The 18,069-nt window shown below is 54.2% G+C and overlaps 1 protein-coding gene across 1 annotated transcript in view; it reads left to right on the forward strand.

Moving 5' to 3' along the window:
- The window catches only part of MMEL1 (membrane metalloendopeptidase like 1), a 44,579-nt gene that overhangs the window by 15,715 nt on the left and 10,795 nt on the right, over window positions 1-18,069 (forward strand). The window contains exons 3-11 of the mRNA XM_023215161.2: window positions 5,370-5,447; window positions 5,945-6,004; window positions 7,740-7,901; window positions 8,152-8,232; window positions 10,715-10,810; window positions 11,435-11,553; window positions 12,173-12,238; window positions 13,557-13,691; window positions 13,863-13,952. Coding sequence (XP_023070929.1) covers window positions 5,370-5,447; window positions 5,945-6,004; window positions 7,740-7,901; window positions 8,152-8,232; window positions 10,715-10,810; window positions 11,435-11,553; window positions 12,173-12,238; window positions 13,557-13,691; window positions 13,863-13,952 — 887 coding nt within the window. The remainder of the gene's footprint in view (window positions 1-5,369; window positions 5,448-5,944; window positions 6,005-7,739; window positions 7,902-8,151; window positions 8,233-10,714; window positions 10,811-11,434; window positions 11,554-12,172; window positions 12,239-13,556; window positions 13,692-13,862; window positions 13,953-18,069) is intronic.

Genomic DNA, 18,069 nt, shown 5'->3' on the forward strand with positions numbered 1-18,069 from the left:
TTTATTTATTTATTTATTTATTTATTTATTTATTTATTTATTTATTTATTTTGTATTTTTAGTAGAGATGGGGTTTCACCATGCTAGCCAGGATGGTCTCAATCTCCTGACCTCGTGATCCACCCACCTCAGGCTCCCAAAGTGCTGGGATTACAGGCATGAGCCACTGCACCTGGCCTAAGTCGGTTTTGAAAGTGTTGCTCAGGAGCCCACTCCATCCTCAGGCAGCCCTTGATCTGCATCATCTGGTGAATTTCCCTGGGGTGGATTTCCCCCAGCAACAAGGCTATGGGAAATCCTATGTTGGGAATGCAGCGGGGGCAGTAGAGGCAGGATGCAGGCCTGAAGGAGGCACAAACTCGCCTCTTCAGTTGTCCTAATTTGTTCTGGAGACATCTGACTAGATGGGAAGCAAATGATTCAGAAGCACTGTTTGTGTCCAGGTCTCCCATCACACTTTGCTCCCTTTATCCTCTCTCAGGCTCCTCATTCCTGCCCACCAATCTGGTCTTCCCACTGGTTTTGCATCCCTTCTGAGTGAAGACCTTCTAGCATTTGTTGCAGTGCACATCCGGTAGAGACAAATGTTCTCGGCTTTGGTCTAAAATGTCTGTATTTCACTTTCACTTTTGAAATATATTTTTGCTGGGTATAGAATTCTAAGCTGATAGTATATTATTGTTTTTTTCGAGCACTTAAAGAGCTCATTCCGTCGTCTTCTGGCCTTCATTCTTTCTGATGAGAAGTCACCATCATTCTTACGGTTGTACCCCTGAATATAAAGTGTCTTTTTTTTCCCCTAACTGCTTTTTTTTTGTGTGTGTGTGTGTGTGTTAGGGTCTCACTCTGTTGCCCATGCTGGAGTTCAGTGGCATAATCACAGCTTACTGGAACATCCCCCCTCCCAGACTCAAGCGATCTTCCCACCTCGGCCTCCCAAATCACTGGAACCACAGGTGTCCACCATTGTGCTCAGCTAATTTTTGTTTGGTAATTTTTTTATAGAGGTGAGGTTTCTCCATGTTGCCCAGGCTGGTCTCAAACTCCTGGATGCAAGCAATCCACCTACCTCAGCCTCCCAAAGTGCTGGGATTCAGGCATGAGCCACCGTGCCCAGCCCCACTGACTGCCTGAATGTGTCTGGAAATTAGTAATTCTGAATTTCTCTTTATCTTTAGTCCTCCACAGTTTGACTGCGATGCTTCTGGGTATGATTTTCTTTGTATTTGCCCAGTTTGGGATACACTACCCTTCTTGGGGTAGATTTATATCTTTTGCCAACTTTAAATATTTCTTGGTCAGTATGTCTTCAGAGATTGTTCTCTGGGTCTCTAGTTATATATGTGTTAAGCCATTTAACATTGTCCTACAGGTCTGAGATCTTCTGTTCAGCTTTCCTTCAGTAATATTTCAAACATTCAGAACAATTTCAGATTTACAAAAGCCTTGCAAAATAGTACAGAAATTCCTATATACCCCACCCTCAGTCTCCCCATTATGAACATCTTTCATTAGCACATGATACATTTGTCACAAGTAATGAACCAACAGTGATAATATTACTATTAACTAAAGTTCATATTCAATTCAGATTTCCCTGTTTCTCCTCATGTCCTCTTACCATCCCAGGGTCATACCCAGATCACCACATCTTCTCAGGCTCCTCTTGGCTGTCATGGTTTCTCAGACTTTCTTTGTTTTCTCGTTTGTGTTTTTGTTTCTTATGATCTTGACAGTCTTGAGGGTTACTGATGAAGTGGAATGACCCTCAGTTGGAATTAGCCTAATGGTTTTCTCATGATTAGACTGGGGTAACACATGTTGCAGAGGAAGGCCACAGGTCACAGGTGCACACTTTCAATGACTTGACTTATCACTGTTGATGTTAACCTTAATTGCCTGGCTGGAGGTAATGACTGGTTTCTGCACTGAAAGTTACTTTTTTCCCTTCGTTTTCATAGTGCAGTCTTTGAAAAGAAGTCACTGTGTGCAGCTCACACCTGAAGAGTGGGGAGTTATGCTCCACATCCTTAGAGGCAGAGTATTTGGACTTCTTCTGTATGAGAGATTTGTCTGTTCTCCCTCATTTATTTATTTACTCAACGATTTGTGGATATTTCTTTCATACTTGGCATTATAATCCACTACTATATTGCATTGCTCAAATTGTTCCAACCCTGGCTATTGGGAGTTGTCAGTTGCTTCTGTGACCCTCTGCTATATCCCCATTATCATGAATTTGGGGTGAGTTTTTTGGGGGGAGCACTTTCTTACTTTTTGACACTTCAGCATACTCCAAGCTCATCTTGTATGTTTCCTACCCCAGTTGTATAATCAACCATTTTTCTAAGGAGCCCTGGCTTATTTTATTGGATAATGGTTTCAAAAACCAAGAGCTTCTAGGATAATGTGGTATCTGAAAAACAAACAGAAACCAAGAGCTGGGTCCTATTCTTTGCTTATTGCTACTCCTTGGTTGGTGTTGCTTCTAGTCTAGCTCACCTGGCAGAACAAAGGAATATGTATGTATACTTGAACCCATCTAGATACTCGTATCTATAAATATTTATATGTGCAACCATCTGCATCTGTATTAAGCTAAAAATGAGTTCACACTGATGTCTCCAACTCTACTCCACCACCACGTAAACCATTCTAACTTCCTTCCTTTCCTTGTCTGTAACTTCTCACTGCAACAGCAATAAGCCCAGTCACCTGCTATCCACTTTTTCCATTCCAATATACATATGTAGTGGTTTCAGAATTAAGTTGGGATCCCATGAAGGACAACTTTATCAGCTAGAGTACAGTGCTTATGTACAGCTTCCTTTGCTTTTAGTCTCATAGACTCTACTCATTTCTAAAGTTACTTAGGTCAACACTTTATTCCCCTATCCGTTTCAGTGAGATTGTTTTACACATTTGTCTTGAGTCTGATTCTTCATTTCATCCTGGGATTCCCCTGACAGTCTAAATGATTTTTTAAGTTTGCATACAATAAGGTTTACTCTTTGTGCTATAAAGTTCTACAGGTTTTGACAAATGCTTTCACTATTTACCATCGCAGTAGTGTACAGAATAGTCACCATTCACAACCACAGTATTGTATAGAATAGTCACCATTCACAACCACAGTAGTGTACAGAATAGTCACCATTCACAACCACAGTATTGTACAGAATAGTTTCACTGCCAAATGCAGTCACCATTTGTCACTTTTTGCCCCCAAGAGTCCCTCGTTCTTCACCTGTTCAACCTTTTCAGCATCCATTTTCCCAAACTCCTGGCAATCACTATTTAACATTTAACATCTCTCCTCTCTAAAGTTTTATTTTTCCAGAATGTCACGTAATTGGAATCAGACAGTAGCCTTTTTGTTTGTTTGTTTGTTTGTTTCTGTTTTTGTCTTTTTTCTTTTGAGACGGAGTCTCACTCTGTCGCCCAGGCTGGAGTGCAGTGGCCGAATCTCAGCTCACTGCAAGCTCCGCCTCCCGGGTTTACGCCATTCTCCTGCCTCAGCCTCCCGAGTAGCTGGGACTACAGGCGCCCGCCACCACGCCCAGCTAGTTTTTTGTATTTTTTAGTAGAGACGGGGTTTCACCGTGTTAGCCAGGATGGTCTTGATCTCCTGACCTCGTGATCCGCCCGTCTCAGCTTCCCAAAGTGCTGGGATTACAGGCTTGAGCCACCACGCCCAGCTGTTTTTGTTTTTGAGGCAGTCTCAATCTGTCTCCCAGGCTGGAGTGCAGTGATGCAATCTCAACTCACTGCAGCCTCAACCTCCCAGGCTCAAGCAATCCTCCCACCTCAGCCTCCCAAGTAGCTGGAACTACTGACATGTGCCACCATGCTTGAACGACCTTGCCTGCCTTGCCTGGCGTGTCTGCCCCTCCTCATGCTTTGACTCCAGAGGCACAGCAGCCACAGGCCTCTCCTCTCCTCTCCTGGGAAGGCCTCATTCCTCCCTGGAATTTGACTCATGCTGGTTTCTCCACGTCCTCAGCTCTCGTGGGTTTCTGAAAGTGCCCACGCTGTAGCTTCTCCAGCTTGCTCTCCTGGCTGGGGTGGGGGCCACAGTCGATTTCAACTTTCCGCATCCTAATCAGAAGCAGAAAGCCCTTGCCCTCCTTGTCACCACTTTGGTCGGAGGTGATGTCCTTCGAATCCACCCTTTTGCTGAGGTGGGGTCCTCTGAAATCCACAGTCCAATCTGTGGTCCATAGGCTCTGGGTTACCACAATTGGCAAACCCCACAGAGCAGCCATGTCTTCCGCTCACACTCACTGCCTCCTTTCCGTTGCTGGCCTGGGGGTTCCTTTGCTCTGAAGCTCAGCCTTGCCCGTCAGCACTTTGCCTTGATGTGTGCAGTACGCAGCACTTTCTCCCTGTTTCCACCGGGCAAGGGCTCCTTGAGGGCTGGGCCCTGTTGGGCTCACATCTGAACTCCAGTGCCCAGCATCTGACCTGGCTCAGTCATCATCCAATGTTGGGTTAATGGCTTTTTGAATGGCCAGACCCCCAAGGAGCTGGTATTTTTGTGGCATCTAACACTCTCTCTGCAGTTTCTGCCCAGGGCTAAGCCAGGTTCCAGGCCTAACAACAGCCCTGACCTGAATGAGCCCCTGTTCCTTCCTTCTACTCAGTCCTCTGTGTGCCTCACTGCTGGGGAGATTCGGCCCCAAGCCAGCTCTGAGGGTAGCCAGGCCTGGCTTTTCATCTCTCTGGACCTGGGGTCTCCTCTTCTCTCGGCCCCACCCTCCTCTCCCACATCTCTCTCCAGGCAGTTGACAGCCATCCCGGGAGCCCGTGACCAGGCAGGCCCCTCAGAGCAGTCAGTGGAGGGATGGAGGGAGGGTGACTTGGCACCTTCAGTGGACAGTGAGGGTGGAGGGGCGGGGGACAAGGGTCATTAGTCAGCAGGAAGTCACCCTCTAGAGTGCCCTGTCCCTCTAAATGAGCCTGCCCTGTGGGACTCCAGGAGCGTGCCACCTTGTGTGGGCCTGGCCAGGGTCAGGAAGATCCTGAGGTAGAGGAGGCTGTCAGGAAGAGAAAGGGCCCATCTCAGGACCCCCCTAGGCCCTGGTACACCAGGGATCTTGGGATGCGTGGAGGGAGAATTAAAGGGCGGGGCTGGCAAGGCAGGACAAACTGCCCCCCATTCAAGCCTAGCGGGAGACAGAGTGAAGCAGGCCCCTGCAGTGAACTCTGTGGATCCCCTGTCTCGCTGCCCTGGGGACCAGCCCTCACTACAGAGGTAGGGCTGCAGCACCCAGCACTGTGGGAAAATGCCGTGCTGCCCCAGGGAGGCCCCCAGCACCCCAGGGAGGTGCAGGCAGGAGGCTGCAGCTGAGCGCTGTGTTTCTCCCCAGGGAAGCAGCTGTCACCCCTTGCTAGCCGGCTGGGCTTCTTACAGGAGGAGAGGACCTTTGTAAAACGAAAACCCCGAGGTAGCCTTTGCCTTCCCTTCCAAAACAGCCCCAGGCAGGTGGGTGCAGGCCTCCCAAGGTGGGGGGACTCCTTGGAGGGGCAGAGGCGGGGTTCTGCCCAACCCTCACATGCCGAAGGAGGGCCATGGGGAGAGGACAGTGGCAGGGACCTCAGCCAGGTGCACCTGCTGAACACAGGAGGCTTGCTGGGCACTGTGGATGCTCTGCCCCAGCTCCTGCATGACCTCGGCACATTCAATTTCACCAGCTGGCACAGGGGTGGGGCAGGCTGGGGCAGGGCATGCAGAGAGGGGCAGCGGGGCAGGCTGGGCCAGGGCATGCAGAGAGGGGCAGCAAGGCAGGCTGCCTGGAGGAGCTGGCCCTGGCAGCAGGTGAGAGTGGGCTGGGCAGAAGGCAGGAGGGCAGAATGGCACTAGACCTTGCCCTGCCCACACCCACTCCAGTCCTGCCCCACCCTCTCTGTGGCTCCCCATGCTCAGGTTGCTCCTTGCCCACAGGGATCCCAGAGACCCAAGAGATGAGCGAGGTCTGCACCACCCCTGGCTGCGTGATGGCAGGTAAGCCTGGCCCCCTTGCCGTCCACAGCCTGCCCAAGGGCTAGGGGCTTCCGGCTGACACTGACACAGGCCCCGCCCAAGGCCCAGGGGAGCAACTCCAAGACAGGGCCCTTAGAGCTGGCTGGGCCGGACTCACTGTGGAGTGGGAGGAGCTGGTGTTCTGCTGGCATCTGGCACCCGCTGGGCCCCCAGTCCCCAGCCTCCAGCAGCCAGGCCCTGTAGCAACAGCCATCCCGCCCCCAAGAACCCCAGCAGCTTTTGTCCACATTTATAGAAAGAAAGGTTCAATGAATAGCCCACTTTCTTACTTCAAATTTTCAACCAGAAATTTGTCTTAAAATTGGGAGTCAGGTACCACTATTTGCAGATGACAAAAACTGTTAACATGCTGTGAAAGCACCAATAGTGGAGAAGCTCTGGACTGTGACTCTTCTGCCCGTGCCGGGGGCTGGGGGGCCTGTGGTCACGCCTTCTGTGAGGTCCCCAGTCCCAGAGGTGGAGTGGCCAAAACCAACTCGGACAGAATTTGAGGGGACTGGGCGCGGTGGTTCTCACCTGTAATCCCAGCACTTAGGGAGGTGGGTGGATCACAAGGTCAGGAGATCGAGACCATCCTGGCTGACGCGGTGAAACACTGTCTCTACTAAAAATACAAAAAATTAGCCGGGTGTAGTGGCAGGCACCTGTAGTCCCAGCTACTCGGGAGGCTGAGGCAGGAGAATGGCATGAACCCAGGAGGTGGAGCTTGCAGTGAGCCGAGATCGCACCACTGCACTCCAGCCTGGGCGACACAGCAAGACTCCATCTCAAAAAAAAAAAAAAGGATTTGAGGGACGGTCTTGGGTCAGGGGTGCAGCCCAGCTACCCCAGTTGAAAGCTTTCAGTGGGAAACCTGGGGCTCCCCTGTCCACTGCACATTCGGAGTTGCTGCGGCAAAGCCAACCCCTCTGGCAGAATACAAACCCCCATGGTGGTGAGAGTCGCCCCTCCCTCTGGGGATGAGTAAGGGGACAGGGGGCAGAGTCGGGAGAGAAAGGCCCTGGTCGACAGCCAGGAGCTGGGCCCAGCTCACAGGGCAGGTCCACCAGCTGAGCACCTCCTGTGAGCCGGCACCGTCTCAGCCATCGCCTCGGCCTGCAGGTCAGACTGCTGGTGTTCCCAGATTCACAGACAAGGAAATGAGTCTCGGAGGGTTTGGGGCTCAAGGTCGTGTGGTTAATAAGTGAAAACCCAGCCAACTCATGCCCGAATTCCCAGCAACTCTGGAGGCCGAGGTGGGCCACCTGAGCCCAGGAGTTCCAGACCAGCCTGGGCAACACAGAGAGACCCTGTCTCTACAAATAAATGTTTTTTGAAAAGCATTCGGGCAAGGTGGCAGACATCTGTGATCCCAGCTACTCGGGAGGCTGAGGTGGGAGGATCGTTTAAGCCCAGAAGTTCAAGGCTGCAGTGAGCTGTGATCACACCACCACACTCCAGCCTGGGCCACAGAGTGAGACCCTGTCTCCAGAAATAAATAAGTGAAAACCCTAGCACTGAATCCAGGTTGGGGGATTCCCTCTCTGCAGCTCAGAGAGCGTGGTTAACTCTCCCAGGGCACACAGCTGCAACTGGATGGACAGCAGCCCCTTCCCGAGGGACCAGTCTGTCTCTTGGAACCGGGAGGCAGGCTTCTGGACTGTCCACAACTCTCTCTGTCTCCCCTCTCCCTGCTCCACGCCATGGGGACGAGCAGCCGCCAGGATCCTCCAGAACATGGACCCGACCACGGAACCATGTGACGACTTCTACCAGTTTGCATGCGGAGGCTGGCTGCGGCGTCACGTGATCCCTGAGACCAACTCAAGATACAGCATCTTTGACGTCCTCCGCGATGAGCTGGAGGTCATCCTCAAAGGTGGCAGAGCATGGCCAGGGGCGCAGCGGGGTGACACCAAACAGGACGGCACTGGGCCAGAAGTTGGTCCTGGCTGTGTCTCGCCCCTGTTTCTGCTTCCTTCTTGGTCCGGTGGGCACAGAGGAGAGGGAATAAAGACCCAGCAGCTGGAGGGCCGCCTCTCGCCGAGCACTGCCAGGGGTGTGGGGACCTATGACCTGGCCCCCACAACCTCATCAGGCCTCTGTCCAACCTTTTCCTGTGCCCACAGCGGTGCTGGAGAATTCGACTGCCAAGGACCGGCCGGCTGTGGAGAAGGCCAGAACGCTGTACCGCTCCTGCATGAACCAGAGTGAGTGGGGGCCGCCAGGAAGGGGCCGAGGCGGGGGGACAGGGGCAGGCTGCCCCTGCCAGGGCCTAGCACAGCCCCAGGACTCCATGGTTGCCCCTAGGGTAGGAGTGGGTGCCTTCGGGACTCATGCCAGAAGGTCTATGTGCTGTGTCCTGCTCCCAGTCACGGGATCCAGGCTCACAGTAATGCCAGCTGCCCTGCAGCTTCACTCACACCCCAACCCCAGCACAGACCACACGTTCCAGGCTGCAGGAAGACTCTGTGTGTGTGTATTATATATATATGAGTATGTGTTTATACATGCATGCATATTATACATGTATGTGAGTATATGTGTGTTGTGTGTATATGTATGCATGCACATTGTGTGTGTTTATGTGTATGTGTGTATGTGTATATATGTATATGTGCACATGCATGTATCTGTGTGTGTATGTGTTATTTGTGCATGTGTACATGTGGGTACCTGTGTTGTGCATGTATGTATGTATACTGTTATGTATATGTGTCTCTGTATGCATGCAGTGTGTACATATGTCTGCACTATGTGTGCACGTGTGTTATGTGCACATCACATGTGTATTATGTATAGTGTATAAGTGTATTATGTGCATATGCATGTATGTGTATACATATATATTCTATGGGTGTGTTGTGTGTGCATATGTGTATGTTGTGTGTACATGTATGTGTGTATTATGTGTATGTATTGTATACATATGTGCTGTGTGTACTTGTGTACGTGTATATGTGTGTATGTATATGTATATATGTGTATGTGTGTATATGTGTATGTGTGTACGTGTTGTGTGTGCATTGTATATGTGTGTCATATGTGTGTGCATGTGGATGTATGTGGATGTCTGTATATGTGTGTATGTGTGTATATGTGTATATGTGTATGTGTGTTATGTGTGTGTTGTATGTATGTGTCATATGTGCACGTGTGTGCATGTAGATGTATGTGGATGTGAATGTGTATATGTGTATGTGTGTATATGTGTTGTGCGTGTATGTGTTTTATGTGTATTGTATACATGTGTCATGTGTGTGTGTGGATGTGGATGTATGTGGATGCATGTGGACACATGTGGATGTATGTGGATGTATGTGTGTGATGTGGGGCAGATTATCCATGTTTCAGTTCCCATTAAAGGAATTCACATGCTTGGAGCACCCCAGCCCAGCACCGTTTAACTCCTCCACTTGGGGGTCTGCAGGCCCAGCCTGTGGTTGTGGCTGCATAGAGACAGCTCCTCCACTGAGCACCAGGGTTCAGGGCTGGCTGTTTTCCCCAGGGGGTCTCGTGGAGCCTCCGCCTGACAGTGGAACTCGCTGGGACCCTGGCTTTAGGGGGTGTCTCCATGAGACCCCTGCTTGGGTGCGCTGGGCTTGTCTCCTCCCCGTGGAAACTGAAGGCCAGGCCCCCAGTCTGGAGACGACTTCCAGCTGGAAGTCGACTTCCTGTGTCCTCACCTTTACTTAATTTTTGGCCTGAGAGGCTGAATACACAAAGGGCAGGGGCCAGACCGCGTGGAAAACCGAAACGCGACTCCGGACCTGCAGCCCAGCCCGGAACCCATCCCTTCATCCTCAGTGGGCAGCCCAGGAGATCAGACGGCACCCCCACGGCATCCGGCCCCAAACAGTCGGGGTCTGCCTCGTCCCGGGCAGCCTCTCCTGGAATGTCTGTCCCTGCTTCCAGCGGAGGACACTAGCCAAGCCCGGAGGAGCCCGGCCTCTAGTGAGCCCACCACAGCGTCCCCAGGCCAGCAGCCCCCACTCGGCCCACCTGGGCCTCCCCTCTTCCACTAGGAAGCCCTGCCGCTCCTTGCAGGCCTTTGACCTGACAGTGCACCTGCCATGCTGTGCCAGCCCTGAAGCCTTCGCTTTGCCCTCTGGGTGGTCTTCACTGATTCCCACAGTGACTCTCTCCACGTCCCCACCTTTACCTAATCTTCCACTGCAGGGCTCCTGAGCTGCTTGTCAGGGCCCCACCATGCTGAGCTGAGACACAGGACACACACAGGCCCCAGGGCTCCCCTGCCTCTCCCACACCCCCTTCCAGCCCACCCGGGGCCCGCCACCACTGCCTGAGTCGTCGCCGAGGTTTGGCCTGCACCCAGAGCCTCCTCTCCTCTCCCAGGCTCCTCGCTTGCTGGCCGGCTCCCAGGTCCCAGGGGCTCCCTCCCACCATCCTCTTTGTCCCTCGGGGCTCATGTGCTTTTCTCAGCCCCCAGGTCTCCTTTCACACCCGTGTCCAGCCTCAGCCTCCGCCTCCAGCGCTGCAGAGCTGCCAAGATGCTGCTCTGTGAGGGGAGGGTGCAGGTGTAAAGGCCCAGCGGCTGGGAGGCTGCCTCTCGCCAGGCACTGCAGGGGGCGTGGGGACCTGTGACACCAGCCAACAGTGCCCCCATAGCTCTGTGTCGTGGCACGTGAGCCACAGGGAGGCTGGGAGAGTGACCACTGCCTCCCTCCTCAGGTGTGATAGAGAAGCGAGGCTCTCAGCCCCTGCTGGACATCTTGGAGGTGGTGGGAGGCTGGCCGGTGGCCATGGACAGGTGGAACGAGACTGTAGGTAAGGCCGGGCCTGGTGGCAGCCTCACAGACAAATGGCCTCACAGACAAATGGAAGAGGAGCAGGGCCAGGACTCCTTCGGCCTGAGACTTTCCAGGAGGGGACCCCACCCCCACCCCCAGCTGCCTGCTCTCAGGAGCCCCAAGAGGCCCAACCCAGCCAGGGCAACCTCGGGGTCCTGGGAGGTGGTTTAGGCTCCATGCTGGGGAGTTGGTGCCTCATAGCCAGTCCCATTCAGCCCTGCAGAGGGACGCCCCTCCTCGGCCCCTAGGAGCACTTGACGCTCAGGCCCCAGCCAGGCCTCGGCCAGGCCCCGGCCCCAGGGTTTCCCACTTTAAGCATGCGCTCCATTCCCGCGGGGGCAGAAGTGGCACCCCATGTGGCTGGCAGCCCTGACTGACCCCATGCTGTGCCCAACCCCCTCCCATCACCTGGGGGCCCGCCTGTGGCTCCTGGGCTGTTAGGGAAAGTGTCTCCCGTATTCCCCAGTCCCTAAGGCGCACAGGTGAGCTCCCCACCCTACGGCCCCCTAGTTCCTAGCCCCGGAGGCCAGATTCACTGACAAGGGGCCGGGCTGGGACCCCAGGGCCTGCCAGTCTCCAGCATGGGGCGCTGCCTCCCCAGGACTCAAGTGGGAGCTGGAGCGGCAGCTGGCACTGATGAACTCACAGTTCAACAGGCGCGTCCTCATCGACCTCTTCATCTGGAACGACGACCAGAACTCCAGCCGGCACATCATCTACGTACGAGCTGCGCCGGTGGGCAGGGGTAGGCAGGGTCCCCGAGCCTGGCTGGGGGCTCTCGCAGCACAGCAGGAGGACAGGCCAGGTGGTCAGAGAGCTCCAGGGTCTCCTGGGGCCTGGGCTCCTGGCTCCTGTCCACGTCCATGGGCCCGGGTACGAGCTACTGCTGCTGGAGCTTCTGTCGGGCCTCCTGGCTGAGCTGGTGGCCACAGCAGAACCAGGCTCTGGTCAGAGGGGCAGGGCTCCTGAACAGCACGGCTGGAACCAGGGCAGGAGGCCTGACCTCAGGGAGCCACTGCTGGCCACGGGCTGGAGTCCAAAGAGAAACACACGAAACGAATACACGCCCCGCTCTGGGGGAGCCGCGGGTGCCGCAAGGCCCAGGGCAGCCTGAACTGCTGCCCCCCATCCCCGCCACCCTCTCCAGTCCAGCCCAGCACCCCACCGTCACTCAGGGCAGGGCCTGGGCTCCCGGGTCCAGCACGAGCTCTGCCACCAGCTCCTGGGCAGAGCATGTGTCCACGGGCACAGTCCTGGGGGGAGGAGGCTGCTGCCTGCCTCAGCCGGGCTGTGGGGACTCCGGGCCCCTTGCCCAGGGGCACACCTTCTGTGTTTCCAGATAGACCAGCCCACCTTGGGCATGCCCTCCCGAGAGTACTACTTCAACGGTGGCAGCAACCGGAAGGTGGGTGGGTCCTCACCACAATGCCAGACGACCCCACGACACCCCCTCGCCCCCTACCCCGTGGCCTGGCCCTCCCGTAGCCCACCTGGCTTTCCCTCCCCAAAGCTGGTGTTAGTGAGCACCTGTGGAGGTTGAGCCTGGCACTGAGGGCGGGGGGTGCAGACGCAACCCATTACTTGCCACCATCCTGGGGGGACGTTGCCTCAACACCCGGGCCAGGCCCGGGGACAGACTCAGCTCAGCAGCAGCCCCGTGGGGCAGAACTGTGATCCCTGTCCCATCAGTACAGAACCAGGCTCTGCGGCACGGGATTGCTGGGAGGGCCCCTGGAGATCTGAGCGCAGGCAGCCAGGCCCCGAGCCTGCTCCACCTCAAGGGGCTGTCAACAGAGGGGAGTGATGAGGACCCCCACTGTGGACAAGAGGACCTTGAGGCTGGCAGGCCCAGGGCTAGCCTGGGGTGCAGGGAAGGGTGGGGAAGGACAGGGAGCAGGTGAGGAGGGCACAGGCATCCAGGCACCAGGGCAGAGATGAACAGGCATGAGGCAGGAATGCCCCAGAGGGCCAGACACAATCCAGGGGGCCTCCTGGTGAAGGTGGGCTGTGAGCTAGACTTTGAAGGATGACGAAACCCAGAGGAAGGGCCGTGTGGCCAAAGGTGGGCAGTGGTGCTGAGAGAACCAGGCCAGAGCAGGAGGGACTGGAGCATCTCAAAAGCACCATATGTGGCCATGTGTTCAGACCAGGCAGCTGTGGGCTAAGCCTGGCCAGGGCATTGGCCTGCACTGGAGAAGCCCTGCCCAGCGTGAAGAGGGCAGCTCCCTGAGGAGCAAGGTTCCTCAGGATCCAACTCCCAATCCTCAGGCCGGGAAGCACCTGGATAGGGAGGCCCAAATTAGCCCTGGCACCCACCACCCCAGCACCCCCAACCCTGGCACCCACTACCCTGGCACACATAGCCCCAGCACCCACAGTCCCGGCAGGGCCAAATTAGCCCTGGCACCCCCAACACCAGCACCCACCACCCCAGCACCCACAGCCCTGGCACCCACCCTGTGCCAACTCTTATAAGCAGCCACACAGATTAAGCCCTGAGCAGCCCTGCAGAGTAGGTCCCCCATCCAGAGGCTCAGGCACAGGTCATGCGTCTGAGACGCTCCCACTCGGCACTCTGTGTGCCTGAGAGCCTGCTGGTCAAGGTGCGTGGACGCGCATCGGGGGCTGCCCCATGTCCTACGCCCACCCCACCCCCACAGAGAGCTCTCTGGGGGCCATGGTGGCCGAGGTCGTCCAGCCCCGCCCGGCGTCCTTTGGCCCAGGTGCGGGAAGCCTACCTGCAGTTCATGGTGTCAGTGGCCACGATGCTGCGGGAGGACGCAAACCTGCCCAGGGACAGCCACCTGGTGCAGGAGGACATGGCACAGGTACTGGAGCTGGAGACGCAGCTGGCCAAGGTAAGGAGGCCGGGGTGGGCGGGCGCGGGCAGGGAGTGGGCCGGGAGCCCCAGATGGCGTGGCTAGCCAAGGTGAGGGGGTCCGGGGTGGGCCAGTAGCAGGCAGGGAGTGAGCTGGGAGCTTGAGGGGCTTCCTGGCCACCCACCTGTGTGACCGCTCTCCCCGGCGCAGGCCACGGTGCCCCAGGAGGAGAGGCACGACGTCATCGCCCTGTACCACCGGATGGGCCTGGAGGAGCTGCAAAGCCAGTTTGACCTGAAGGTGAGGCCACACCACACAGGAAGCTGGCGCTGGCCGGGCGGACACTCGTGGGGGACATGGAAGTGACCCTCTGAGAGGGCACCCTGCCTCGCATTTAAGCTCAAAAACATTCCCCATCCCCGAGCAGGGAGACCCTGCATCTGATCACCCAAACCTGCTGCACAGCAGCACCAGCCGATTTCTAGTGTCACTGGGACAGCAGTGCCACCTGTGCTGTCCTGGAACAGAGTCACCCATCGGTGCGGTGCTGTGATGGCCCCAGTCTTCTGAGCAGGAACCAGAGGCCTCAGGGGGCTGCTGATGTGTGGGGTGTGCAGGGTCCCACCCAGGGCTCTCAGACCCCAGGTCTGGCTCAGAACCTTAGCAGGGTGCTGCCTCCCAGTCCTGCCTGCCCTGAGGGTAGCAGCTCCCCCTGGCCACACCCTCAGGTGCTCCCCTTCCCAGTGCCCAGGCCAGGAACTGCCCTGTGCTTTGAGGTGGGGGCTGGAGAGGAGCAGCCCAGCCTGGGAAGAGACAAGTTCCCCACTCCTTCGGCTGACTCTCACCCTGCTGGAGCAGCCGGCCTCCTCAAGGGCCTCCTCCCCAAGGAGGCGTAGGTGTGCAGCTTTGGCAAAGGGCACCCAAGTCAGCGAGGGAGACAAAGGGCAGAAGGGGGTCCGAAGCCCCTGCCCCCTCAACCAGAGGATGTCCCTGAGTGTCTGGAGCCACAGCTCTTGCCAAGGGCAAGATAGAGAGACTCTGGGGAGAGCCTCGCCCCAGGGCACCTAGTGCCCTGGAAGGCTGGTGGTCTCTAGATCGGTGCTGGTCTCCAGGGCTGGCCTGCAGGGACATACCTTCCCCAACACCCCGCCGCCCCTCACGCCCAGAACACACGCAGTGAGGCCAGGCTCTATTCTGGCCCTGGGCTTTATCCCCTTCCCAAACAAAGGCCTGTCTCGATCGAGGTTCCAGTGCAGGAGAGGGACAGGAAAGCAGAGTGACCTCTAAAACGTATCAGAAAGCCAGAAACGGGGCATGGAAGCGGCCCGCTGAGAGGGCACCTTGCCTCCCATTTATCCCCAAGCAGGAAGACCCTGTATTTGATCACCCAAACTTGGTGAGGATGAGCTCAGCCAGGACAGCAGACAGGAGGTAAAGCCTTGCCGAGAACCAAGGGCCATGGCTGTCCGGGGCCAGCGTGTCTCACACAGCAATTCCCAAGGGTCTGGGGCAGGGACTCCCGGCTAGGCCTAGAGAGAGATGGAGTAGGAAGTAAAGCAGGGAGCACCGTGTCTGACCTTGGGGGCCACTTTAAAGTCTCAGACTATATCCAAGAAGGGTGGGGGTACGACAGGACGTGACCTAGTTCACAAGTAAGAGTGAGTGAAGGGGACGGGGCAGGTGGCAGAGAAGCCAATCAGAGGCTGCCACACAGCCCGGGTAAGAGATGGCAGCTCTGTCAAGTGGGCTGCCCATAGTGGATTGATTTTGGAGGTGGAGTCAACAGGGTTTGCAAACGGACTAAATATGGAAGTGAGAGAACTCAGACGGCCTGAGGTTGCTGTGGAGACATCACAACGGCAGGTTCAGGGGAGCGTCCAGGAGCCCAGGGTTTGGGGACATTTAGTTTACAACGCGTTTATGATGTTCAGAATCACCCCAAAGTGAGCATGTCCACACAACCACCTCTCAGATCCTCAGATCAAGACTTACGTGACCACCGACATCTCAGAAGCCCCCACATGCCCCTGCCTAGCCCCTGTGCACGCCTCCTTCCCTGGAGAAGATGAGCCTGACTTCTCCTTGGAGGGAGGCCGGTCCCTGACGTGGCCTCTCGATTGCTGAGTGGCCTCTGACTCTAAGAACATGCGACAACTCGGGTCCCACTGTGCTGTCTCTGAGCCTTCTCTGAGTGACGCTGTCGTGCCCATGCCTGTGTGTGCCTGTGGCAGGCAAGTGGGTGGAAGTGGAATTGCTAGGTCGAAGCACATGCATCTGCTCAACAGTAACAGGCACTGTCTTTCCCCAGAGTCATCCAGGGATGTGCGCTCCCCTACAGCGGCTGGTGCCACACACTCGCCCATGCTGGGTGGTGTCCGTCCTCACCTTAGCCTTTTGTGCACCTGTGTAGTGGGGTTTCATCTGGGTTCAACGTGACTTTCCCCAAGGGCAGATAAGGTTAAACGCCATCTCCTGTCAACTGGCCAATGCCATTCCCTTTTGTGGAACGTCTGTTCGAGTCTTGCCCGTTTGTTCTATCGGGTGATCTTTCTCTTATTGCTTCTTGGAGTTACCTGTTTTAGATGTGACTCCTTGGTCAGCTTATGTGTACAAATGTTCTCCCCACTGGGCAGCTTTGCTTTTTTACTCTCATAAGGGTTTCTTTGTTTTGAAGGAAGCTACTAAATGGTCCAATTTATTGACTTAGCAAACGTGTGCAGATCTCTTCTTCATAGTTAGTACTCTTTGTGTTCTGCTAAAGAACTCTTTGCCTACCCTCAAGGTTGCTTAGGTCTACAATCTACTTTGAGTTGACTTTTTTAATGAGCAGTGAGATGTAGGAATTGTTTCTTTCTTATGGATTTCCAGTCAATCAGCGCCGTTTATTAAAAAGAGCCCTTGTGAGTCCCTGGTCTTGGTGCTTTCTGTGTTATAAATCAGGTGTCCCTGTGTGTCTTTGTGTGGGCCCATATGTGTATTTCTGGACTCTCTTCTGCCCCACTGGTCTCTTTATCTACCCAAGTGATAACCCCTACCCCCTCACTCCTTCAGCTTTATAATGTCTTGTTAGTCAGTAGAGTACATATGTCAACTTTGTTCTTCAGGAGTGTCTTGATAATTCTCAGTCCTTTGCATTTTCATATAAAACTTAAAATCAGCCTGCCATTTGCATACACACACACACACACACAAAGAGAAAACCCTGCTAGAAATTTGATAGGGATCACTTTGAATCTCTGTATCAATTTGGGGAAGACTTTGCAATGCCGAGTCTTCCAATCCATGAACATGGTATGTGCTTCAGTTTTTCTTAATAACTTTCAAAACTTTCAATGTCAAGTTCTTATACATATTTTATTAGATATATTCCAAGTGTTTGGTTTTCTACTATAAATAGAATCATTTTGAAGTTATCTTATTTGTTGCTGACATATGGAAATACTGACTTTGTAAATATGCAGTCTTAATGCACTTATTAATTCTGGTTGTTTATTTGTAGAATAAACAAAATCATATCATTTGTGAAAAACAGCAGGGGGCTTGGGTTTTTTGTTTTTGTTTTTGTTTGAGACAGGGTCTCAATCTGTCATGCAGACTGGAGTGGAGTGGCACAATCATGGCTCACTGCAGCCTTGACCTCCTGGGCTCAAGCCTCCTGAGTAGCTGGGACCACAGGAATTCACCACCACCATGTCTTGGCTGATTTTTTGTTTTGTTTTTTGTTTTTCAGAAACAGGGTTTCTCTATGTTGGCCAGGCTGGTCTTGAACTCCTGCACTCAAGCAGTCCTCCCGCCCTGGCCTCCCAAAGCGCTGGGATTACAGGCATGCGCAACCCTGCCTGGTCCAGTTTTATTTATTCTCTTTCAGTTCTTACTGGCTTTATTTCATGTTTGCTCTTACTGAACTGGCCAGGATTTTGAGCGTAATGCTGATGTCATGATAGTAGACATTAGAAGAAAAGCACATACATTCTTACCATTAAATTTTATGTTTTGCTGGGCACAGTGGCTCACACCTGTAATCCCAGCACTTTGGGAGGCCAAGGCAGATGGATCACCTGAGGTCAGGAGCTTGAGACCAGCCCTGCCAACATGGTGAAACCCTGTTTCTACTAAAAATAAAAAAACTAGCTAGGTGTGGTAGCACATGCCTGTAATCTCAGTTACTAGGAAGGCTGAGGCAGGAGAATTGCTTGAACCCAGGGGGCGGAGTTTGCAGTGACCTGAGATCACGCTGCTGCACTCCAGCCTGGGCAACAAAGCAAGAGTCTGTCTCAAAAATAAATTTTAAAAAAAGTTATGTTTGCTATGGAGTTTTGTTGCTGCTGCTTCATACATTTCCTTTATCAGATTATAGAACTTTCCTTCTATTTTTCTTTTTTTCTTTCTTTCTTTCTTTTTTTTTTTTTTTTTTTTT

This window comes from Piliocolobus tephrosceles, chromosome 1 (genome assembly GCF_002776525.5).
Source record: "Piliocolobus tephrosceles isolate RC106 chromosome 1, ASM277652v3, whole genome shotgun sequence".
NCBI lineage: Eukaryota > Metazoa > Chordata > Mammalia > Primates > Cercopithecidae > Piliocolobus > Piliocolobus tephrosceles.